The sequence below is a fragment of the Phaenicophaeus curvirostris genome, chromosome 24 (genome assembly GCF_032191515.1).
Source record: "Phaenicophaeus curvirostris isolate KB17595 chromosome 24, BPBGC_Pcur_1.0, whole genome shotgun sequence".
Taxonomy (NCBI): Eukaryota; Metazoa; Chordata; class Aves; order Cuculiformes; family Cuculidae; genus Phaenicophaeus; species Phaenicophaeus curvirostris.
The window spans coordinates 6,192,236-6,217,730 of record NC_091415.1 but is presented as its reverse complement, the minus strand read 5'-3'; the positions used below and the strand labels follow the sequence as shown (position 1 = coordinate 6,217,730).

The following is a 25,495-nucleotide window of genomic DNA, read 5'->3' as shown; positions in this document are numbered from 1 at the left end:
CAGGGATGCACCGCAACAGTGCTGGTTCTCCATCATCAGATGATTGGGAAGGGGGTTTCTGTCCTGGTGGAAGGGTCGAGGAGAGGGTCACTGTGTTCACATTCCCAGCATATATGCTTGCATTTTATTTCATTTTGCTTTTATGCTGTTTCTTGGCCTTCAGTTGCAAGAGCTGCCTGGAAAAGGGACCAGCCTGCAAGGGGAGGCCACGGTGTGGGTCCTGAGCCTGCTGTGCCTGCATCGATGCAGAGGCATGGACTGGCAGTCCCCGTGACGGTGAGTCCCTCTGCCCTTGGGGCCTGAGAAGAGGCAGGTGAAAGAGCCAGTGGCTGGGAAAGGGTCTGATCTTGCCGCTGTGCCCTGAGGCAGGAGGTGAATGGCAATGAACACCTGCCTTTGGCTGCAGTTTCTCTTCTTGGCACCAAGTGCTTGTGTTTGGATTCAAAGTGCGGTAACAAAGCCCTTGCCGGCGAACACATTTCAACATGTTATTATTCCCAGGCTGGCTTTCAAGATCCTCTTTCTATTCCTTCTGTACTGATTGCTCTTGTTTCTCTTGGCTCCCAGCTCTGGCTTTTCAGGCTTCATTAACTGAAATTTATTAGCAACTTTAAACAATCTTCCTGCTGCCAAAAAGAGAGAAAGAAAGAAAAGAATGGGAAAAAAAAAAGCAAGAAACAAAGAAGAGACTAAACTCTAAACTCTGGGTTGCTCCCTGCCTGTGTGAGGCCCAGGTCGGAGTGTCTCTATCACTGAAGGCTTCGTTGGAGGGGAGGACTGGTGAGTGCCTGGGCTGTGACTGTGCCTGCTCCCAGCACAGCCTCTCCTGTGTCTGTGTTGCTTCGTGGCTGGAACTGGAGCTGGTGGTGAGAAAGGCGAGCACAGACTGATGTAGACTGGAGAGGAGTTCTTGGTGGCATTGCCTCTTCCAAGCCGATTGAGACTGGAAAATCTTGGCAGCCTCCAAGCATGAGTGCTAATTGCATCGGCAACACCTTCCTGAGCAGCTTGCAGTAAAAGCTAATGACTAACAGGTCCTGGCACACCTGAAAGGCCCATTCTTGTCACTGGATGGATGGGTAAATAGAGGCACTGGCAGGGAAAATTGCTTTACCAAGACCACACAGCGAGTGAGCAGTTTGAGTTGGAGCAGTCCTGGTGCGCTCATCTGTGCCCTAACCACAGCGTTGCCTCCAATTCCTTGTGGGCCACAACCATTTGATCTCCAGAAGGGAGATGAGCCAACACAGAAATGTCCTGTGGGACACAGCCTGGCTGACCGTTCTGCTGTGGCCTAGGTGGTTGCTTTGCTGTGCTCAAGACCTTCAGGTGCCACCCTGCTCTCACTTGTTCCCTGCGTGCCACCACCCAGCATGCGTGCCTGCAGAAGACTGACATACTCAGGGCTCAGCTGGATCCAGCAACCTGGATTTGCAGTGTTCCAAAGTAGCCTGAAGGGTTTGAAGCATGGCACAGTTGTCCTCAGCGTCCATGGGACACACATGATTCCTTTATCCCTTTTTGCAACTTTCTTCCCTTTCCAATTATTCCTGTTCCTCGTTTGAGCCCCAGTTCTATACACAAACTGAGCCTTGAGTCCATCTGCTCTCTGAATTAATTGAAACTCCACTTTGAATGGCAGCCTGAGATGGTGCTAAAACAGAGGTACAGGAAGAGGAGGGATCATGAAAGGTGTGAAACACCAGCTTTCTTCCAAGCCACTGTGACCCTGGGCTACTGGGACTACATCTGGCAAGGAGACTGGAAGGAGCAGAGCAGCTTGGAGCAGCTCGTGGAAGAGGCAGAGGAACATAGACTTTCTCTGATTGTCAAAAAAAAAGAGGGTTACAAATCACATTCATGTGTGTTCAAGGGCCAGGGGTGTCGGGAGTTTCTGGGATGTTTCTCACCATTAGACAAAGGTAAAAATATCCCTAACACGTAAAAGCTTCCAGGAGACCTGAAAAGTAGATTTGGAAGTCCATGTTGAATTTGGCAAACAGTTTTGGCTGGGAATTCTGTGATATTTTTTCAGAATGTTCACACATCTCATTTAAGTCATCTTTGCAATAAAGAAAATACCATTTTCTTTTCAAGTTTGACCCAAAGTAGAAGTGTAAATGTTAAGAAGCAACCTGAAAGCGAAACATATTTTTTTTTGTAGTTTCAGGTCAAGGAAGTCCTTTGAGTTGACAAAAGCACCAGAACATCAGTTTTGGTTCACCTTGAACTGAACTTTGCTGGTTTTGTCCTCAGATGCTGTGTCCTCCAGCCTGTTACTCATGCAGTTTATCAAGGATCATAGAATCATAGAATCACCAGGTTGGAAGAGACCCACTGGATCATTGAGTCCAACCATTCCTATCAAACACTAAACCAGATGAAAGTCTGATAGGATTAGAAGTGAAAAGAGAAGGGGAGATGCCAGAGAGGTTGTATTCTTGGTCGATGACAGCCCTGTGAATATTGTGTGTGTGTGCGCACACACACACACACTGTCCCTCTCCAGATGCTGTTGTTGAAAGAACCACTCTAGATTTCTGAAAATATATAAAAGTCTTTTCTTACCTAATTTCATATACATTCCTTGATTTCCATAAATAGGATTACAGTAGAATTGTAGCATATACTTGGGTATGCATGGATACCTAATGCTGCAGCTTCCAATTCATCTCCTAAATGGGATGTTTTTTCCTAGTCAAAATACCTTCACCTCCCAACTGAGGGCTCGTGGCATTTTGAACCTTTAGTAAAATGTGCTCTAGCATGTTCCAATTATTCTTCATATTTTCCTCTTTAAATTTTTCCTCTTCATCTGTTTCATTCACAATTATTTTTGGCTGTGTCAATCTGGCTCTTTTGGAGCCTATGAATATATTGATTGCTGGTTGAGACTGTTCTGTTTGTACTTGAGATGTAATCAGGACATGATTGCTTGCCTCAAGACAACTGTGAATTGTATACAACAGAGTAAGGTCTCTGTGTATGAGAAGAATCCTCCGTGTCCTTCTTCTGCTGAGGGCTTGAGAACTGGCTGCAGGGTTCCAGGTGAGGTTTTACAAGAACCCCTCCCTCACTCTGCTGGTCCCACTACTTTGGCTGCAGCCCAGGACACATTTTGGCTTTCTGGGCTGCAAGTGCAATTATCTGGTTCATGTGGAGCTCCTAATCCCTCAGCAGCCCAAGCCTTTCTCCTCAGGGCTGCTCTCAATCCATTCTCTGCCCAGCATGGATTTGTGCTTGGGATTGCCCCAACCCAGGAGCAGGACCTTGCCTTTGGCCTTTTTGAGCTTCATGAAGTTAGCACAAGACCACAAAATAGAAAGAGAAAGAAAGGCTATAAGCTGGATGCAAGATGTCAACCCCCCCATCTTCTGTGGGTATCTTGAGCTCCAGAGCTCAGGAGGGACAGAAAATGATTCCAGCTCAGTCTCTACAAGGCTGATGGGGAATGGGGGTAGGGTAGCTTGGGTCCTTACAAGTCTGATGAATAGATGCTCTAGACAGATGACATTGAGTTGCAAGACCATTTGAAGTAAAAAAATCGAAAGTATGATTTGATAATTATCAGATTTGACCTGTCATGGGAATAACGAACATCAGTAGCTGATCTAGTCTCTTTAATCATGACTGAATGGTCAGAGAAGTTTCTCTTTGCATGTGTGCATCCACATAACTATGTACACTCATGAAAACTTTCTTCTAAATGCACAGACAGGGCTCTCTCCTTATGACAGTGGAGCCCAAGCAGCGCACAGGGTCACACAGGAGCTCATGTCAGTGAGGTGTGAAGCAGGTCAGCCCCTCAACCTGTGCATATCTCGATGATCTGGTGGTTATCTTCCAACCTGGTTATTCTATGATTCTATGATTCTATATCCCTGGCATTTGCACTGCAGCACTGGGTGCTGATGATTCAGGGTTGCTGCACTGCAGAGCATGTGCGACAGTACATCCGAGAGATGAAAATGCCTCTGTTCAGGGCATTGAAAACACTTTTTCTGTAGGAAATTCTGACATTTTGGAAAATGCCACTTTTGAAATGTCAGTGATGTGAGTGGTGGTGGCTGCAAGAATGGCTTCAGTAAAGTTACTGTGTTAAACTGTAGTAAGTGCTATACACACAGTAACTACAACACCTACAACAAACGCAGCATTAATACTATTATTTTGGGAGGTGTATGAAGAGTGTTTTGAAGAAACTGTGATTTCCAACAGAAGTGATCATGTGGAAAGGAGCAACAGCATGAGAATAACACCTGGAGGTATTTCTCATGGTCAAGTGGAGTAAGACCATACAGGTGCAATTTACCCAAGCAAAAATGGCCAATCTCAATCTCCTGCCCCTCAGGCTCCCATATTTATGGGCTCTCTAGGGATTCCAGTGGTTTCTAATGCTGGTGGTTAATTTTCACACTTTCAGAAGTGGGGCCACTCCTTCGCTGACACACAGCCATGTGCTGATCGCCAGGGACTGCGATCGCGGCTGTGTCCGTGTGCCAGCTCAGCCCCTTGTACACACCAGTGCATGGCGAGACACTACAACCTCGTGGGTGAAGTTTTTGGACTTCAATTGCCCATGTCCATTGCCAACTGCAAAGTTCACAGGAGCTAAGGCGTCTCTGGACTGCAGGAGGATGTGACGGGTACACTGTCTGCAGAAGGGTGAATGAAGCTCTCCAGTTGCTGGCTCTGCTTCAGAGTACAGTGCTGTTTTTTTCCATGATCACAGAATCATAGAATCACCAGGTTGGAAAAGACCCACCGGATCATCGAGTCCAACCATCCCCATCAATCACTAACCCATGTCCCTCAGCACCTCATCCACCCGTCCCTTAAACCCCTCCAGAGAAGGTGACTCAACCCCCTCCCTGGGCAGCCTCTGCCACTGCCCAATGACCCTTTCTGTGAAAAACTTCCTAATGTCCAGCCTGACCCTCCCCTGGTGGAGCTTGAGGCCATTCCCTCTCGTCCTGTCCCCTGTCCCTTGGGAGAAGAGCCCAGCTCCCTCCTCTCCACAACCTCCTTTCAGGTAGCTGGAGAGAGCAATGAGGTCTCCCCTCAGCCTCCTCTTCTCCAGGCTAAACACCCCCAGCTCTCTCAGCCGTTCCTCATCAGGCCTGTTCTCCAGCCCCTTCACCAGCTTCGTTGCTCTTCTCTGGACTCGCTCCAGAGCCTCAACATCCTTCTTGTGGTGAGGGGCCCAGAACTGAACACAGGATTCGAGGAGCGGTCTCACCAGTGCCGAGTCCAGAGGGAGAAGAACCTCCCTGGCCCTGCTGGTCACGCCGTGTCTGATCCAAGCCAAGATGCCATTGGCCTTCTTGGCCACCTGGGCCCCTGCTGGCTCATGGTCAGTCGCTGTCAACCAACACCCCCAGGTCCCTCTCCTCCAGGCAGTTTCCAGCCAGACTTCTCCTAGTCTGTAGCTGCTCAGGGTTGTTGTGCCCCAAGTGCAGGACCCGGCATTTGGCCTTGTTAAACCTCATGCTGTTGGTCTCAGCACAGCGGTCTGATCTGATCCTCTTCTATTTTGCCTTCTGGGACACACACCATCTCAGTCTAAAAGTAATGTTTTCAAATCCTGCAGCTAGAGCAGTGAATAAACCCTCTCCCAGCATGCAGACTCCTTCCATACCAGCCTGTAGCCCCAGTTACAATGTTGGGGGTTGCTATTGGAGCCACAGGCACTCTCTCCACTGCCCCCTCACCCCTCAACATGCTTCGTCCCACATGGCCATTCCATACTTACAGCTCCTCCAGGAAGCGCAGGTGGTGGAGAGCGCGGGGCTGCAGCCGGCTGATGTTGTTCATGCTCAGATCTCTAGTGAGAAAGACAGGCAGAATTCTCGGATCAGTCTCGCTGTGATTTGCACAGAATAAATCTCAGTGCCAGGCTCTGTGTCACCTCTCTGCTGAGAGGGGAAGAACTTCAGTGATAGAGTCCCGTGCAAACTGCATTTCAGCATAAAATCTTACAATCATGGAATGGTTTGGGTTGGAAGGGACCTCAAAGCCCATCCAGTTACACCCCCTGCCGTGGGAAGGGACACCTCCCACTGGATCAGGGGCTCCAAGCCCCATCCAACCTGGCCCTGAACCCCTCCAGGGATGGGGCAGCCACCCCTGCTCTGGGCAACCTGGGCCGGGGCCTCCCCACCCTCACAGTAAAACATTTCTCCCTAAGATCCCATCTCAATCTCCCCTCTTCCAGCTGAAAAACATTCCCCCCCATCCTGTCCCTGCACTCCCAGATGAAGAGGCCCTCCCCAGCTTCCCTGGAGCCCCTTTCAGTACTGAAAGCTGCTCTAAGTTCTTTGCAGAACCTTCCCTTCTCCAGGCTGGACAACCCCAACTCTCTCAGCCTGTCCTCGATACAGGAGGAGCTCCAGCCCTCATATTATCTCCATGGCCCTCCTAGACTCATCTGACAAAGAGGCTATTTTTGATCCTTGTGTATAGAGAGGACACTGCTTGGCTCCTTCACACTGCTGAGACTAAATGACAGAGACAGGTTTCTCTCTTGTGCAGTGAGAGCAATGAGGTGCAACATAAAAATAAATGCATCCTATTTTATTCTTTCCTCTAATAAATATCATGGACTCGTGAGCCTCAGGAAGGATGTGACACTACCCTTACCTCCAGCATCAGTGGGAATCTGCCTTGTTGATGTCAAACATATGGAAGAAGGAGGTTTGTGCTGAGGTCATGGGCTGAAGTATAAAAGGGACGAGTTGCCTTCAGCAAAACCTGGCCTTACAAGAGGGACCTGTCATTGGAGGTCATTGGAGCTATGGTCCTGCAGATCCAGATTGTGAGCCTGCAGGTCACACATCAAACCCTGCAGATCCAGATTGTGAGCCTGCAGGTCACACATCAAACCCTGCAGATCCAGGTTGTGAGCCTGCAGGTCACACATCAAACCCTGCAGATCCAGATTGTGAGCCTGCAGGTCACACATCAAACCCTGCAGATCCAGGTTGTGAGCCTGCAGGTCACACATCAAACCCTGCAGATCCAGGTTGTGAGCCTGCAGGTCACACATCAAACCCTGCAGATCCAGGACGTGATCCTGCAGGTCACATATCAAACCCTGCAGATCCAGGACGTGATCCTGCAGGTCACATATCAAATGCTGTAGAGCATCACAGACTGATGCTGGGCTCTGGGGAGGAAATGGCTTCAGTGGAAAATTTGTTTATTGACAGGATTATTTAAATATCTTTGTATCCTTCAGTGAGTTCTGATAATAAAGAGGCTTAAAAAGTTTGGAGATTTAGTGTTCTTCATTTTGCACCATTTTCCACAAAATAAATCCCCACTTTCTGACCAAAGGTGGGTTACACCTAGAGAGGGACCAAAGCCTAACCTTACAGTTTCTCTGGAGCTGTGTCCCATGACAAAGCTGTGCAATTTAATGAGCCCTTTTTGAAGATTCTTCTGGCAATTTTTTTTTTTTGTCTTTGTAACTTTCTCCTCTCAAAAGCAATGATGGAAAAATTCCCCCAAAGAGAATTCAAAGTTCTGTCTTTAGAATGAATGTAAAACTAAATATACTGTCTGTGTTGTTCAGTGTGCTGTGCTCTGTTTGATATTTGGATGATCCTGTGATACAACAGAAGGGTTAAAATATTATTTTGTGCTGCTCCTATTTTTATTTTTAAATCCCTAAGGGCAGTTGCTACTTAGCACCCACTAAAACATCTTTTTTTTCCTACATCAAAGTGCCTCTTGTTTATGTTGTAATGAACCAGTCTGATGTTTTGACATGTTGTGAAACAAAGTAAAAATAACAAAAAATAACATAAAATTAAAGACAATGAAAAAAATACACAGATCTGAAACATCCAAGATCTCCTTGAAATTCCTTAAGTTGCCTTCTGCCGGCTATGCAGGGAATACTCCTTGCTCGCCACAGGAGACACTTTTCAAACCTCACTGAACATCACTTTGAGTGCCCAAACCTTTCCTAGACGTGGTGGAGACCTCAGAGCAGCTCCCAGTATTGCAAGGGGCTCCAGGGAAGCTGGGGAGTGGCTCTTCATCAGGGACTGCAGGGAGAGGATGAGGAAAACGATTTTCAGCTGAAAGAGGGGAGATAGAGATGAGATCTTAGGAAGAAATGTTTTTCTATGAGGGTGGGGAGCCCCTGGCCCAAGTTGCTCAGAGCAGTGGTGGCTGCCCCATCCCTGGAAGGTTTCAAGGCCAGGTTGGATGGGGCTGGGAGCCCCTGATCCAGTGGGAGGTGTCCCTGCCCATGGCAGGGGTGGGACTGGATGGGCTTTGAGGTCCCTTCCAACCCAAACCATTCTACAATTCCATGATGAGAACAACCACCTGTTCCATGCCCCAGGGTGGGCTGGGATTGCAGGGATGTGGAGACCCTCATCCTCAGTCGTATCTGGCAGCACATCAGTATGTGGCTGGTGATAATGGGGAGGCCACAGATATTTTGACCCCTTTTTTCTTCTCCCTTAATCCTGAAGAGGGAAAACATACACCGGTTTCTGAAGAAATCTTGGGTACGTCGTAGGAGGAATACCATTACCCCATCACTCTGACAGTCTCCCAGCTCCACCTTGCAGGACCTTTCTTTAAATGCCCTGCTTCCCTCCAGCACTAGCCAGTCCCCGGGGGCTCCTAGCCATGGCCAGGTCTGAGGAAAGGGACTCTGTCCCACCATCCCTTTGGGCAGTGAAGAAAAACTCCTGGCCTGATGAACAGCAAAATCAAATCTGGTGCCAACGACTCAGCTTTAGGACTGCTTTTACCATTAACTCTCCAGTGTGATATCCCACGGGGTGCCCATGCCAGCTTCTCTAGAGCAGCAGACATCACACTTGGCTTGGGGTGATGGAGTTTTGGGGCTGACTATGGTCCGAGGACAGCGGAGAGGGGATGTTTTGAAGGAAGAATGAGAACCTCCAAGGGCTGGAAATGAACTTCCTGAAGACAGTCCTGGACGCAGGGATTTTGGTAGCCACAAAAGTACAAAATGTTTCTCCACAGGCTGTCCATGCTTGTGTGAAAGCTGAGGCACAGAATTCTTGCCTGAAGTGTTGTGGGAGTAAATATTTAAGTTATTACTCATGTAAAGATGTTGTTGACTTGTTGCTGTGTTTTCCTGAGCTTGTGTTTTCCCTCTTAGTAAGGTTTCTTGTGTTATGTACATCTCCAGTGCATGCAAAAGTGGAAATGCTTCCTGTCAGGGTAATCAGGAAAATTATTTATCTCCTCAAGTGTTTTGGGGTGGTTACTTCAGCTAGCCACATTTTGTTACTTTTAAAAGGAACCCATGGTATTTGAACCTTGTGGATTTTTTTTTGCAGCAACATCTCGCAGAAGTATTAGGGATTGTTGAACTGAATGGGTTAGAGACTCCTCAGACCTTTTTCAGATCTGTCAACAACTTTGACTCTCCAAAGTAGCTCTCTCTTTTGACTGACTGGCATCCACTGGAGTCAAACAAGTGTTGGGTCGCTCATATCGTGGCTATTGTCTTTTGTTCTGGAGAAAGCTCTATGATGACGAGGACTGTACCAGAGTAGCCACTGTTATCGAGGGGCTGGCGTGTGTTCAGGGGAGGGCAATGAAGCTGTTGAAGGGTCTGGAGAGTGAGTGTTACGAGGAGCAGCTGAGGGAAACAGGCTGTTTAGCCTGGAGAAGAGGAGGCTGAGAGGAGACCTCATTGCTCTCTGCAGCTCCCGGAAAGGAGGTTGTGGTGAGGTGGGTGCTGGGCTCTGCTCCCAGGTAGCAAGGGATAGAATGAGAGGAAATGGCCTCAAGTTGAGCCAAGAAAGCTTTCGATTGGATATTAGGAAAATTTCTTTACTGACAGAGTGGTGAAGCCCTAGTAGAGGCTGCCCAGGGCAGTGGTGGAGTCCCCATCCCTGGAGGGGTTCAACAACCATGTGGCCATGGCTCTTCAGAACATGGTTTAGCAGGCACAGTGGGATTGGGCTGATGGTTAGAGTAGATGAGCTTAGAGGTCTTTTCCAACCTCAGTGATTCTAGGATTATAACAATGAACATTATTCAGATCCCAAAAGCACTTAAAACTCCAAAAGAAGTCAGAAAGGTAGGGGAGGAAAAGGAGTGCTACAGCTTCACCTGGGCTTGCAATGCAGGACAGCAGCGGAACTGTCCAGGTTCTTGCCTGAGACCACACTGCAATAGCGAGCCAGGACGCGCCATCCCTCTCCTGTCCCCAATCTCCTAAGTTCCTCTTCCCACAGTGACTGTCCTCTCTGCTGTCAAACAAAAGCTTTTCATTGTCAAATTTTGCCAGGCTATGGCCTGAAATGCTGACAGTAAAGTGAACTCCACCACTCCCGGAACTGAAACAGTTCTGATATCACCCCCATTTACCCATCAAGCAATGTCTTTTAAGGCCTTTTGAGTTAGGTGTTAAAATTACCTATGCTTCCCAATGGCACCGCACCAAAGCCATCACGGCTATAATTAGTGCGATTTAACATCCCCCCTTTCCCCATCTAATTCTAAACATTTATCATAAGCATTTCTAACTTGTACCTGCAGGAAAACTGAGACACAGTTCATGGAAACTGAGCTCATGTGATTCAGCCTCAGACCTTACTCTGGCCCTCGAGGGGTTCCTTAAATTATCTGCTTTGATGTCGCCTTCTTTCATGAGCAACCTTTGATTGTTCACAGATTACCTGATCTTCCTTACCAAAAAATTATGTGACGCACACCATGCTTTGGGTACTCCAGAGTCTGCCATGCTCTTTAACGGTGCTAGAAGATGGTTAACACAGTGTTTTAGCTCAGAGATGATATAAGCTTTAAAGATCAAAAGAATTTATATTTGGTATAATTGCTCAGGGAGGTGGGATGCCCTGAAACATGGAGCCATGGATGTCCCTGCAGGGAGCACAGTCCCAGTAGACTCTGTCCAGCTCTGGTGAAGGCACCTGCAGGACCCTGTAGAAGTGCGTGATCTTAGGCCAAAAGGGCAGGGTTTTACGCTACAGTATGAGGGTCTGAATGAAGGATACCCTGCAATACTTGCCCAAGATACGTCTGAGCAATATCACCATGATGTACCTCTAGGGACAGCAAAATTCATAGAATCATAGAATTGCCTGGTCAGAAAAGACCTTTGAGATCACGGAGTCCAACTGTACGTTGATGTCTCTCATACAAACTCAAGGTGTCTAAAAACCTCTTACAAACTGGGAAGCAAGGAACTCTGTTTGTCAACTCCAAACCTCCTGATTTACCTCTTCCCAGACTATAAACAAAGTCTTTTCCCAGATACCTTCTAGTACCACAAGCAGTCAACAGACCAGAAGCAAAACAGGTTGAAGCCACACTGGAGTAACACAACGAGATTTAGCTGCTCAGTCAGAAAGGTTTGAAGGTGAAAAATGCAATTACGTGGTCTTGGCTGCAGCCAAGCACACAGCCTTCAGAGCCAGATGTGCATCTGGCTCAGGATCTGCAAAGTGACAGATGTTGTCCAAGCCACTGGATAGGATTTTCAGCATGTAGAGAAATGGACCTGTGCTCCACTATTGTAAAGAGGAAAGGTTGCCCCAAAGAATGTATCCAACTGCCGTCCCCAGGTTTTGAGCCTACAGGAACCTACTAAGAATTCCAAATAGTGGTTGTCTTCTCAAGCCCTAAACTGATCCACGATATGAAAATCTTTACATTGTTTTTCAAGGTGTTCAGGATGCCGGTATGCTCTCTTCCCAGCATAGACTCAACCTTGCTCCTCTCAGTGTTGGTGCTGAACACACGGACTGTATAGAAGACCTTATACTCATGCAGTTGAGCAGAAATTTTTCTGGCTGTGGGGAGAAGCTAATGAATTGGTATTCTCTTGATTAATTAATTGCACAATTACGGCATTAAGACTCCCAGCCCAACAGTCAGATGTCTAGGGGAGCTTGTATAAACCACACCAAATTTCTCATCCTTATCCTGGGCAGGGCTAACACTAGACCTGTTCTTGCAAAGCAAGAAACTTTTTCTCTCTGAAATCACAAGGAGATGAGCAAAGTATCTAGCGATCTGCTGGCCACTGTCATCAGCATCCAGCAAAAAATGCACTTTTAGAAAAGAAGCCCAAAGGCAATTTATGATGGTTTTATAAATTCTTCAGATTATTCTAGAGTGATTCATAAAGGTTCTTGTTATCTCCTTTTCTCTTTATCTTGAAATCTCCGAGGTCACCACAAAATGCCTGAATTGCTCCAGGTAAAGCTGGGGCTGACAAGAGGATGGTACTTGGAGACATAAAGCCAGGTGAAATTTTTCCTAAAAGCCTGCAGGTTGCGATCTAAAGGTAGTCTCCCTAAAGAAAGGGAGAAAAGGAAGATAAAAAGATCAAAGCGGTAAGAGCTCATTTGCATTGCACCATATCTGGAGGCACCAGCACTGCTTCAATCCCATATCACTGCAACAGGCAAGAGCAGAACGTGTTTCTACTCCCACCTCTCCATGTTTGAAAATAGATCAATCATCTTAGATCATCCCTCATGTGTAAGCCCTATCGGAGATCTTCACAGTGTTTCAATAATAAAGACTCAGCCAAGGCCAGTTTGCCAAGGATTGAGCTCATCCCTGTACCAGCAGGTCTTCAGAAGTCTGGTCTGTGCAGTGAATAGCAGTGACCTACGGCAAGCACGACTCTTCTGCTGTTTTAGCTACTTCATTTCCAGCTCCTCCAGCAGCTGCCCTGGCTCTGCACAGTGTTACGAGCCCTCCGTGCATGAGATCAGAAAGGTACTGAGCAGAGGATGTGGTGCCTTTGTGCCCCTGCGAAACACTGACGTGAACACAAGAAAAACAACTTTTAGAAGCCAAGTTAGGGATGTCAGTGAACACCATCTCATCCCCCCAGGGTCTGCTAGGAGAAAGGTTCTCATGGAATCATAGAATCATTGAGGTTGGACCTCTTAGGTCATCCAGTCCAACCATCAGCCCAACTCAACTGTGCTCACTAAACCATGTCCCCAGGTGCAATGGTTACGTGGGTTTTGAACCCCTCCAGGGAAGAAGACTCCAAAGAGAGGAGATTCTCTCTAGACATCGGGAGAGAAAGGAAGGTGTGAGGTGCAAAGCCAAGGGAAAGGCTGCAGCTGCATGGAGAAGACACAGCTGAGAAGCAGCAAGGAGGTGCCTCCAGAAGGCACTATGTTGTGCGACAGGGGTGAAACGAAACAGAAAATGAGGGCATTTTTCCCCAAAAGGCAAAACTTGAATCTTGCAAAGTGTAGTCCTAGAGATTTTTCTCGTGGGCTCCATCTCCTGGCTGCAACTGTCCTAGTTCCAGAGAGAAGCCCACACGGCAATAAAGGGGAAAGCGCTTGTATTGTGACAAGGCAGGGAGAAGAGGGCTTGTCTTGCTGGATATAGCTCTTATGAGCATGATGGGCATTGACCTCTCCTGGCCTACAGGTGTACAAGTGCCGTGGTGCGTCCAGTGCCCGTTAGCACAGAACGGATTCAACTGGAGCAGGGGAGTCTCCTACACCAAACTGAAGGAGTAGCTGATGGAGCCTCCTTCCAGTCTCCCTGTTTTCACTGCCTGGACAGAGCAGTCAGTGCTCCAGGCTGCTTTGCATTGGATTTGGGGCAAGGACCATATTTTCCGTTTCTGATACCATTGTAGATGTTCGTGGTTTTGGTAAATCCCATGACACAGAAGCCCAGAAAGAATTGTTTGGGTTGACCAAAATAATAAAAAATGTGGTGTTTTTTTTTTTCTCTCTCTAGTTTTGACACTAAAAAAATAATCTCAGAAAGGACATTGTAAACCCAATGCCTTCCAAAGAGGAAAATACTTTCTGTCCTGCAAGTGTCCAAGTATGATTTCACAGCCTCTTTAGAACTCTTCTTATGTTTTTGCCTCACATGATGGGACTCAGAATTGGCCAGTGTTGGAGCTGGGTCAACACAAGCTTTTTTCTTAGCATGAACACATCAAACTCAGAAGAACCTCTAAACTAAAAAGAAATATTGGGCTATGAATGAGAGCCGGGAACATTTCCTTTTAAGCAAGAAAATATAAGACTGCAAGGAAATGCCCTTTTTGCCACTGTGTTCTTTGGAGCCACAGCCCAGCAATGTCCTGATCTCCACTAGATCCCTGGAAAGACCTTCACTTTCTCTTGAGTGTGCACAGGACTGTTTTTCTTCAGGTGAAAGAAGGACTTTCTAGGCCCCTTGTGCCACTTGCACAGTTAATGTGGGAAAAATGAGAGCACAGTGGTCAAACCCTTGTTGGAGCCCACACGGTGGAACACAAGTGAATCACTGCAGAGATATTCCTGGAAGACTAAATGATGCACCTGGAAAGCATGACTTGTTGGGGTCTACCAAAAAAGCAGACACTGCAGGAGCAGACAGATCATAGGAGAGGAAACAGGGTCTAAGGAACAAGGTCGGTGTAGAGGTAAAGATACCAGGATTCCCTTACTTGGCAAAGAGATGGTGAGGAGAGGTGTGATGGAGAAGGGGGTGCTGGTTTGGTGCAGCAGGAAGAAGTACGTTTTATCTACAAACTTTACTGGAAAAGAATTTTGTCTGAGTCTCCAGTAAGAAATTCTTACCATAGACACAAGACAGAGATACAAGACAAATCAATGGAGGATCTATCTATCTGTGACTATTCAGCGTCATTGTCCAATGCCACATCTGTCTCAAGGGTGCCTAAACCACTGATTCCTAGGAGCTGAGGTGCAGAGGTCCATCCAGGCTGAGGGCAATGCTTTTCCATGTTCTTCTTTGCTGCAGAACATAAATTCCTGCACGGTTTTCTACAGGCTTTGCTGAAGATCAAAGTGCTCCCATTTCATTGCTCTGTGGACCCTGCACCTGGATTCACTGGCTTTTTGGTTACAGCCAGAATGTTCTTTACCTGAGGACTGTGATGGGCATGGTAGATTAAGGGTTTTTCATACCATGCCCCTTGGGCTCAGCTCAGGACATGTGCTTGAATCAGAGGACTTGCTGTGAGCTCTGGTTCTCCTTTGAGGAACAGGCTAGGCTGAAGCTGTGTGACCTTAACACACGTGCCATAGCCACGCTTCACACTGTGCCCAGGGACAGATGCCACCACTGCCATGCTCATCCTCCTTTTGACTACATAAAGTTTGCACAAACTGTGTTTGATTGCAAATATCCTGGAAAGCTACCAGCTGGAAGTCTAAGGGGAGGCAGTATTTGAACTGGGCAAAACTCCTCTCTGAATACTGAATTCCACCTCTGCCTGAGAGTTGAAATCCCTGCTGGACTCTTTCTAAGGTGCCCACAGTTGTGCAAGTAAGACATCCTTGCACATTTGGCCCAGAATACCCACCTCTGTCCTGTTTCTCTTCATCACCTGCATCCTTCAGCACTGCCAGCCTCTCACCCCCCTGTGTTGTTCAGGAACCCCTGACAACCAAGACCCATCCTCTCCAAATCCACTCCATTTCCTTTCAGACCCACTGAAAGGAGACAGCGGAGCCCGAGGCTGGTGGAAAGATAGCTTGTGATTGACCAGAAATGCATGCAAACATTCTGGGTTCTTTCCCATTACAGGGATCTAGCAGCACATGGTTATTCCTGTGAGTCCTCTGACTGTCAAGGAATCAGAGAAAGGCTCTCTCGTGGTGCACGGTCACAGTTTGTGACTCCTGCCTGAGCTGGGGGCAGAAGCATCCTGCTGCAGAGATGGGGAAGAACTAGATGAAGGCATTACTGGAGCGTTGGACCAAGCGGTGTCTCCCCTATCTCAGGGGGTTAACACCTCATGTATGGGGCAGAATTTGATCTCAAAGTCCTGAGGATAGAGAATGAAGCAGTCACACATGAATTAGCGGGTTGGAGGACATGCACTACTGATCTGGAAGAAGCAGGCAAAATTTGGAAGTATTTTACAAGAGAAAAATTCTGATTCTATTTTTTTTAAGTGAAAAATGTCAGAGAGGCTGATTGAAATACTTTACTCTGACCTCAAAACATTTCATTCACATAAAAGCCAAGCCATGACAAAGTAATCTTAAATGACAGACATTCCCCGCATATATTAACCTGAGGCTGAATTTGGAAAAGTTAGCAGTAAAACAAAACCCAAACTGAAACAAAGCCTTTCACTTCAGGTTCAAACCTCTTCAATATGTCTTCATTCAAAAATTTTTACCACATCTGTGTGCTGCTTGGAAAATTCTGCAGTTGATGAAGAGCGGCTTTGGCTCTAGGAAACTGTTTCTCGGAGAAAAACCCTGTTTCCCTGCATATTGTAAATGGATTCTTCTGCTGCTCATGAGCAAGCTACCATCGTGGGACCCTGCAATGTCCCACTGCCACTGTGGGAAAGGTCTACAGCCCTGGTTTTGGTGCTGGGCTGTGTTTAGAATCATAGAATCACTTGGTTAAAAAGATCTTTGAGATCATCAAGGACCTTTGAGATCGTTGAAGACAGAGGAGACATTGCCTGGACAGCGGTTCCCCGTCTCCCCCTGATGGAAAGATGCCAAGTTTCCGTATTTCCATGGCACATTGCTTTGAAGCCTCTTGTGTTATCTACAAGACTGTGCATGTCCTGGTCTGGAAACTCATGTTCTAGGGTGGAGAGGTGGCTCAAGTCTCAGGAAGAGGTCAATGCACAAACTCAGAGCTGGCTGAGGGATCAGAGCTTGACATTCAGAGAATTTTACGTGGGTTTCCTTTGTCTGCATGCAATCTCTTGGACTTGCTAAAAGTTGAAAGGAGTGTTGCAGCTGTGCATCCTTCCCTCAAAGAACAGGCATCCAGAACCAGGGTACGGGGGCTTGTACCTGATTTGGTACTTCTGGACAAATGCTTTAGAGTTCCTGGTAGAACACAAGAGGTTTGATGGCAGGAAATAGCAGGAAAAACTTCCACTAGAAGCCTTTGTCTTCCTGCTTGGAATTATAGAATCATAGAATAACCAGGTTGGAAGAGACCCACCGGATCATTGAGTCCAACCATTCCTATCAAAAATTCCTCGAAAAAATTCCTTGAAGCAGTCTGTTAGCTTCAGTGATAATTGATTTCATTTATCCAGAAGGTGAAAAAAGATCTTCAGTCAGAGGAAAATGAGCACTTAATGTGCCAGATACAAGCTGATGGTTCTACACCCACATCCCTGACCACATGGCTTCTCTAATACTTGCTAGAAAGCTCTATGAAGACGAAGCACTCAGATCTCCAAGAATTAAGGTCTTTGTTGGGATTTATCTGCACATTGCCCTACACAAGCATCGTCACTGTTGTGTTGCAGCCAGCCCTGAACTCCCCCTCTGCCCAGCACTGTGTTTACCCCAATGGCTGTTTGGTTTGTCGAGTGCTGCCAAGGTGCTTTCCAGACTCAGCTCTCCACAAAGCCCTCTTGCACCTTGTTTTGCTTTGAGTGCTACTTGCACCTGTGCAGATCCCCATTACCCTCATAAGGGCTTTGCTGTGGGGTGGTCAGGATTGCAGCTCAGGTTCTGGCAAAGTATAGAATGTCCTGAATTGGGAAGGTCCCACAAGGGCCATCGAGTCCAGCTCCTGACCCTGCACAGGACAACCCCAACATTCACACTGTGGAGCTGAGGGCATTGTCCACATGCTTCTGCAATATTGTCAGGCTTGGTGCTGTGACTGCTGCCCTGGGGAACCATTCCAGTGCTCCTCTGGGGGAAGAACCGTCTAACGTCCAACCTAACCCTCCCTTGGCGCATCTTCCTGCATCTTCCCTTGGGCCCTATCATTGAGAAGAGAGAAGAGCTCAGCACCTGCTCCTCCCCTTGTGAGGAAGCTGCAGAGCGTGATGGAGTCCCCCCTCAGTCTCCTCTTCTCTAGGCTGAACAGACCAAGTGACTTCATCCACTCCTCAGACAACTTCTTCTTTAAACCCTTCACCGACTTTGTGCCTCCTCTGGACACTCTCAAGTAGCTTTAGATCCTTTTTAACCTGCCCCAAACCGCACCCAGTGCTCAACTTGGGGCCTCCCCAGTGTGGAGCAAAGTGGGAAGTGCGGAGTAGGGGGATATGGACCACTACAAATTCTCCACAGGGCTGTGAGGACAGCACATGTGAGGCACATGCATGAACTTGTAACAAGCCGTGGAGAACGTGTGTGAGTGTATCTACACTGAGGAACACCTGCATATACTTGTAGACAAGACCCAGCAGTGATGAGCACGGCCCCCTGGTCGCTGAACTGCGGCTCGGAGCTGTATGAGCCTGGGAGCTGGCAGGAGGGACCAGGGGAGGCAGTGCTCTGCCTTGGTAAACACTCCCCACTGATACTCAAGCACCAGCCCTTCCCACATTTGGTTTGGAAGGACTTTCTGCTGCAGAATCCTGTGTTTAAATGGCATTTTCTAAACACTCCCAGGCACCACAGCCAATCAGCGAAGACAATTCAGTGTTATAAACAACCAAAAGAGCCAAGGCTATGTTCTCATGCCTGAAATGGATGGAAAGCTCCGTTCTGGCATCTGTGACACGACTCCAGACAGCTCTGGTGTCAGCTGTGTTGCAGTGCTGGCCATCAGACACCAGTAGGTGGAATGCTCTGAATGCTCCCATTTGGATTGTAGTGCACTCTGAGGTAAAGTTTCTCCTCAAACATCACTGCCCTGCTCCTACAAGTGCTGCTTTCAGAGACACCCTGTGAACTCAGGCTTGGGCTCTCCCCTGGAGAGTGGCAACTCCAAGCCCTGATACCATAGGGCTGATTTAGTGCCAGTATTCTACCTTTCCAAGCAATATCAATTTTCAAGCTAAACATGTGACTCATATTTTTAGGCTAGATGTTAGGAAAAAATTCTTTACAGAAAGGGTCATTGGGCAGTGGCAGAGGCTGCCCAGGGAGGTGGTTGAGTCACCTTCCCTGGAGGTGTTTAAGGCACGGGTGGACGAGGTGCTGAGGGATATGGTTTAGTGTTTGGTAGGAACGGTTGGACTCGGTGATCCGGTGGGTCTCTTCCAACCTGATTATTCTGTGATTCTGTGATTCTGTGATATTATGGGACTGAGGCCCATGTGACTCATATTATGTGGGCATCAGCACCTCCAAAAAGGATACAGCTCTCACATTCATAGAGTTATAGAATCACAGAATGGTTTGGCTTGGAAGGGACCACAAAGCCCATCCACTTCCATGTCCCCTGCCATGGGCAGGGACACCTCCCACTGGATCAGGGGCTCCAAACCCCATCCAACCTGGCCTTGAACACCTCCAGGGATGGGGCAGCCACCCCTGCTCTGGGCAGCCTGGGCTAGGGCTTCTCTGCCCTCACAGGAAAGCATTTCTGCTTAATATTGCCTGGCTTGGATTTAAAATGGGTTAAAAATCTCTTAATCCAGCTACAAGACTGGATGTGATATGCTGGGCTGGCTCTCACTGAGGTTTTTTCACAGTCATCAGATGTCTGGGTGCAGTGAGCACAGCCCTCGCCCAGTACAGCCGGTGTCCTGCACCAGCAGTGTCCTAGAGCCAGGGCAGGGAGTCTTCTGGGTATCCTCAGGCTTTGACCCAGCAGAGGCCATGAATTTCCAGCATTTGACGATGTCAGTTCATGTTAGTATTAAGGATCATGTGCCTGCTTCCACTGCTCTGGTGCAGAGAACTTTAAAAAGCCGAGGGGTGTTGGAGCTGGACCCCTGTGATTCCCAGCTCCCTGCTGGCTCCTATGAAGGGCTGCTGGGATGCAGACAAAAGGGTTGACTTCGGTCATTTGACAACTTCCAGAGAAAAGCATTGCTTTATCTGAGTGTTTGGGGCATTTTAACCTCTGCCTTCAAACCTGGGGTCCAGTTGTCAGTGTTTCTGCACTGGGAAGGCTCCATATGTCCAGGCTCAGCCTCTCACAGGGCAGGCTCCAAACAGCAGCTGCTTCATTTACCTGATTTGGACCTTGTCTGCACTGACCAGCAATCACCAAAACAGTCACCCTGCGGCATCCTTGCTTTCCCCTTAGCTTCCAGCTGCCATGCTAGGGATCTTGTGTGGGTCTTATGCTGTATCTGCCCACCGCGGGGATGCCTGAGATACCACAGGCTATCTCAGACTGCACTTAAAACCCTTGTGTGTGGAACCAAACCACAGAAGACATTGGCAAATCTTTGGTGAATCAAAGAGCTATGGTTGTGTTCAGCCCAGAGCTGGCAAAGAGACCTCTGAGTTGTCTCTCTTGCCTTTCATACGCTTTGGACCCAGCAGACAGGTCAGCAGGGTCCTCCTCTGAGCAGGATGACAGAGGGACATGAGAGCAGCAGGGAAGGGCTGTGGGGGAATAACAACCCTATGCCTGTGCACTTTGTCATGGATTCAGGTGTCCTGTTTTGCTGGGAGGACTTGTTTGCCAGCAGGGGGGTACCGCAAGGATACAGGATGCTCCTAACTGCCTGCCCAGACCCCAGAGGCAAGTTGCCCATTGCAGCAGCACAGCAGCAGAATCTCCCTTAAGGTTTGCAATTTGCTTTTTAAGGCTGGTTTGTGGCACTACTTTACTAACGACTGTGAGAAGCTATCATTGAGATAGAGGTTGAGATTTCCATGCGAACTTAACCAAGGCCCTGGAATTACAAACAGCAATTATATGACATCAGCAGAAGGGCTGCCTCAAGAGGAGAAAACCATGTCCTAACCTAATGCCTGCTTAGCAATGTCCAGGGTTTGCTTTTCAGCTAACTGGTCTTGGAGGTGGTGTACTTCGTGCCAAAACAAGTAAGAGAAGGAACAATCATGTAATGACAAGGCTGAATATATTTAATGCACAAAGCAGGAACAGAAGGCAATAATTCACTCCAGAGCAGGACTAGCTTGGGATAGTCTGGCATTGCAGATGATTTAGAGTTGGGCTTGGCAGGTGCTTTTATGGAACAGAAATTTAGTTTTCTGTTGTATTCAACCTGTTCTCAAAATAGTTTAAACCACTCTGCTTTGTGGCATGGCCAACTATTAACTCTCTCAGCTGGGAAAGTGGACAAAATTGCCCTTTTCTAATGCTAGAGGTGAGTAGTGCTTGGTGTTGCTGGAGGCATGGTACTGGCATTGACTGGAGATGGCCAGCCTCTTCAGCATCCTGCGCCCAAATACCTGGCTGGACTGGCAGAAACACTGGGGTTTGAGAGAGGATCTTACTTCTCCCCCATCCCAACCCTCTCCGCTGCTCCCCAGCTCCCTGTGCTGCGATGCTGGTGTGTGGACTCTGCACTTCCAGAGCTGTGGCAGAAGAGCAGATGTGTCCTTGCAGTAGGATTGTCCTGGCATGGGTGTCTGTGATGGGTTTTGAAGATCAGGCAGTGATGGGCTGCAAGGTCCTGGCTTCATCGAGCCCACAGAGTCAGCTCACACAAGGTGGTTGCCAGCACGCAGAGGTGGCTGCCTCAACCCCAGCCCTGTCCTCACAGTGTGGGGGCAGCTGACTTGACCACTTGGCTCTGGAAGTTGAATCTCTATCTCGGGCCTCATTAGACAGGGCTGAGATGCCAGAGCTATGGGTATGAATGAGTCTCTGCCGGTGTCCAGGTCAGTGTTGCGTGTTTTGCCACCCTTATGAGACTTAGAGTAAAGGAAATCTCAAAAAATTGACTCCAGCAAGTGCCTTGTTTTTCTTTTTCTTTTTTTCTTTTTTTTTTTTTTTTTTGGTGTAGGATGATGGATTTGGACAGAGTAAGAGGGGAAATAGCACCTTACTCAGGGAAGCAGAGCTATTGCCTTGTTTGAGCACCAGCAGCCTTGCCTGTGAGGCTGAGAGTGAAGAAAAGTAAGAAAAGGAAAGACCTTGAGGTGGTTCAGAAGCATAAATGAAACGTAAAAGGGCTTCTTAAAATGTCATTTAAGTCCTGTATTAGGGCTTTACAAAAGCTGAAGCATAGGTCTTCCTGCTGGTACTAGGGCAGAAAACCATGAGACTGATTGAGGGGATTAAGACATGGACTTCAATCTGATTGATCGAAGACCCTTTATTGAGTTAGCTGTTTCTTTATATACCCTTTTGGATTACATAACAGGCTGTCCACGAGGCTATCTACTGTGTATTATTGGCTAAAGGTAGCTGTCCATAAGGCTACTACTACCATATTATTGGCTAAACAACTGTGCATGCTAAAAAACCAAGTTACACTAAAATTAACTGTGTTGATACTTTTCTTCTTTTGATTTTCTCTCAGTTGGTACTTGTTCCCACCAAATTAGCTCTTGCTTTCAGCTTTCTGTTTCAAGGTTTTGTCAGAGTTGCTCGATATCAACAAGGTCTACAGCATCAAGTCCTTCTTCCCTGTAAAATGTCTCCACAACTGATGTCACGTGCAGAGAAAGGACATTACTGGAGAACTCCCACTCTTATCTGCAAGGGGTGCTGGAGGCGATGGAGTGACCCTAGGACATGGACTCTGGTTCTTTGCCTTCACCCACCACCCAGGAACCAGAGCTTTTGGGGTGCTTAGACTAAGGCTGGGGTTACGTACGTCCCCAGCATGTTCCCCACCCTGATGCTCCCACCCTGTCTCTGGGCTGGGGTGGGAGAAGTGATGTCCATGAGGCACAGTGAGTGGGCTGCTGCCCAGACATCTGACCTGTCTGTATCCCTCTGAGAGCCTGTAGGCAAAGTCTGTGCAAGGGGCATGTTAAAGGCCCCCCAAACCAGTAATATGTAAGTTTCTTGCTGGTTGAAGCTGTGTCAGTGGAAGTTTAGATTGGACATTAGGAAAAATTTCTTAATAGAAAGGATTATCAAGCACTGGCAGAGGCTGCCCAGGGAGGTAGCAGAGTCCCCATCCCTGGAAGGGTTTAACAGACAGGTGGGTGAAGTGCTTAGGGATATGATTTAATAATGGACAGGTATGGCTGGACTTGATGATCTCAAAGGTCTTTTCCAAGCTAATGATTCTCTGATTCTAACCAGCTTGCTCTGACAATGTTCCAAGCGTGTCCAAAGACATAACCTCCGAGAGCTGGAAACCTCAGCAACCCAGAGACTTTAAGAGAGGGTATAACGAAGTTGTGCAACTGCAACCAATGGACCCATATTGGGTTAAACCAACCATTCACTACAGACATGGTGCTGGACTGGAGCAGTCAAGTCTCTAAGCAATGTGGCAGCCTGAAGTTGTGGTGGATACCAAGAAAATGTTTTTTCACAGGAAAAAGGATGATGAAGTGCCAGCAAAGCTAGTGCAGCATTTCCTGATCCATGCCTGCTACGCCCACATCAAGAAGGGATTGCAAAAATGCCATGTGGGCAGTTGCAAGTTGCGAAAGTCTTTCTTCCAGCTGAAAATGGATAGTTTCTCACCCCTGCTCAGCCCACAAAACCTCACCTTTTGCACCGACTTTCCACTGGCCTTGCCATGCACCCACACTCTTGTATGATCTGGTGTGTGATGCTGACTGTCCATGTTCTAATGCACTATCACAGGCATCAGGGAGATGTTTATATTCTTACTGTTGGGGTAAATGAAAAAGGGTTGGGACATTTTTATGCTCTGAATAAAAGGGGTCACCAACCAGACACGGTTGAGAAATCTGGCAAAAGAAGTGTCAAAGCAGGTGGGGCAAGCTGCACCCAGAGGTAAAAAAAATGTTGTCGCAGCCCAAGGATTCAGGTTCTTGCTCTGGTCTGTGAATGGAGCTGGCGCTCAGAAGGCAAATCTTGCCTGTTGCAAACACACGGCTCTGGGAGCCCTCCCTACCTCCACTTTGCTGACAAGACAGGACAATGGAGGCAGTTCCTGAAGCAATGAAAGTTCAAATTCCTCCAACCAATTACCTCACGGTAGTAAATCTTCCACCTCTCTTTCCCAGTCCTTGGTGAAGCCTGTCTATTGTCTGGGGAGCTTGTCTGTCTGCCCAAGCACAAAGGGGAGAACAATCAGTGGGCTTGAGTAACATCCGGAAGAATAACCCAGGGAAAGGGCCAAGGAGAGCTGAGTGGGGAGATCTCCAGGAGGCTGCTCGGATGCATGGGTGTCCATCTTGCAGAGGCATCCAGGCTTGCCTGCCTGGTGCAGGTGTCATTCAGGCTGAATACTGGTCAGGGTCATGCTGGGGAGTACTAGAAACAGGGGTGCTGCTGGCTTGGAAGGGGATGGCTACCTACTGATGGCTGAGGGGAGACCTCATTGCTCTCTCCAACTACCTGAAAGGAGGTTGTGGAGAGGAGGGAGCTGGGCTCTTCTCCCAAGTGACAGGGGACAGGATGAGAGGGAATGGCCTCAAGCTCCACCAGGGGAGGTTCAGGCTGGACATTAGGAAAACATTTTTCCCAGAAAGGGTGATTGGTCCCTGGCAGAGGCTGCCCAGGGAGGGGGTTGAGTCACCTTCCCTGGAGGGGTTTAAGGGATGGGTGGACAAGGCGCTGAGGGACATGGTTTAGTGTTTGATAGGAATGGTTGGACTCGATGATCTGCTGGGTCTCTTCCAACCTGGTGATTCTATGATTCTATTCTATGATTCTATGAAACCAAAGGTCAGCTGTCCTGCAGGATCCTCTGTGTGATCCCCACAATGCTTCTGGCAGTTGGCAGGGTTGGGCCAAGCTGTCTTTGATGGATTTTTTTTTTTTTGGTGAAGCAGGGCTGGGAGTGTGCCCACAACCTCTCTGTTTGTCAGCAGAAGGGGGGTGCAGAGGTAGGCATCCGCCACCTGGCACTGCTCATTGCGACAGGAGCATCCCTACGCTCCACAGTGCTTGAAGTGCAAAGTGATGCTTGGGCTGGAGATGGGGATCTGGCAGCAGAATCAGGCAGTCCAAGCATTGTGCTCCCTAAGCAGTGACTGAGTTTCTTGCATGGAAACCAGTGACATGCCCAGAGGATGGCAGAGACATGGACTGCCAGCTGGCAGTAGAAATTTTTGAAACCTTTTGAAACCACTAGGGGAGGTTTAGGCTGGACATTAAGAAAAAAATTTTCACAGAAAGGTCATTGGGCAGTGGCAGAGGCTGCCCAGGGAGAGGGTTGAGTCACCTTCCCTGGAGGTGTTTAAGGGACGGGTGGACGGGGTGCTGAGGGACATGGGTTAGTGATTGATGGGAATGCTTGGACTCGATGATCCAGTGGGTCTCTTCCAACCTGGTGATTCTATGATTCTATGATCTCTGTTGGAGAACTGCAGCCTTTTGTCTGCTCTGGTCCCTGCTTGCAGCCGCAATCCCTACTATTGGAAACCAAGTTGTGCCATCATGGGACATTAGAGTTAACGTGGTGAGAAAAACGGGAAAGGGCACAAACTGCTGTGCAGGCTGGTGGGAGGTGCAGTCCCCACCCATAGATGGATGTTGTTGCAAATGTTTTTTAGAAGGTTATTCCCACTATTTAGCAGCTTTATACATCTCAAACAAGCAGCAAAGTTCAGAAGTAGGAAAGAAGAACATCTTGAACACAGTTACTTGACAACGGCTGCTACAGGTAAGTCATAACTCCAACAAGAACACATGGAATGGTGCCTGCTGCACAGAAGTTACATGGGAGGAATCACAGTGTGACAAGTGACACATGCGGGATCAAGTACAACCTCAG

The 25,495-nt window shown here is 47.9% G+C and overlaps 1 protein-coding gene across 1 annotated transcript in view; it reads right to left on the bottom strand.

The window, feature by feature from the left end:
- Positions 1 to 25,495, bottom strand: part of LGR6 (leucine rich repeat containing G protein-coupled receptor 6) — a 151,521-nt gene that overhangs the window by 94,565 nt on the left and 31,461 nt on the right. Inside the window, exon 2 of the mRNA XM_069875745.1 lies at positions 5,753 to 5,824. Coding sequence (XP_069731846.1) covers positions 5,753 to 5,824 — 72 coding nt within the window. The remainder of the gene's footprint in view (positions 1 to 5,752; positions 5,825 to 25,495) is intronic.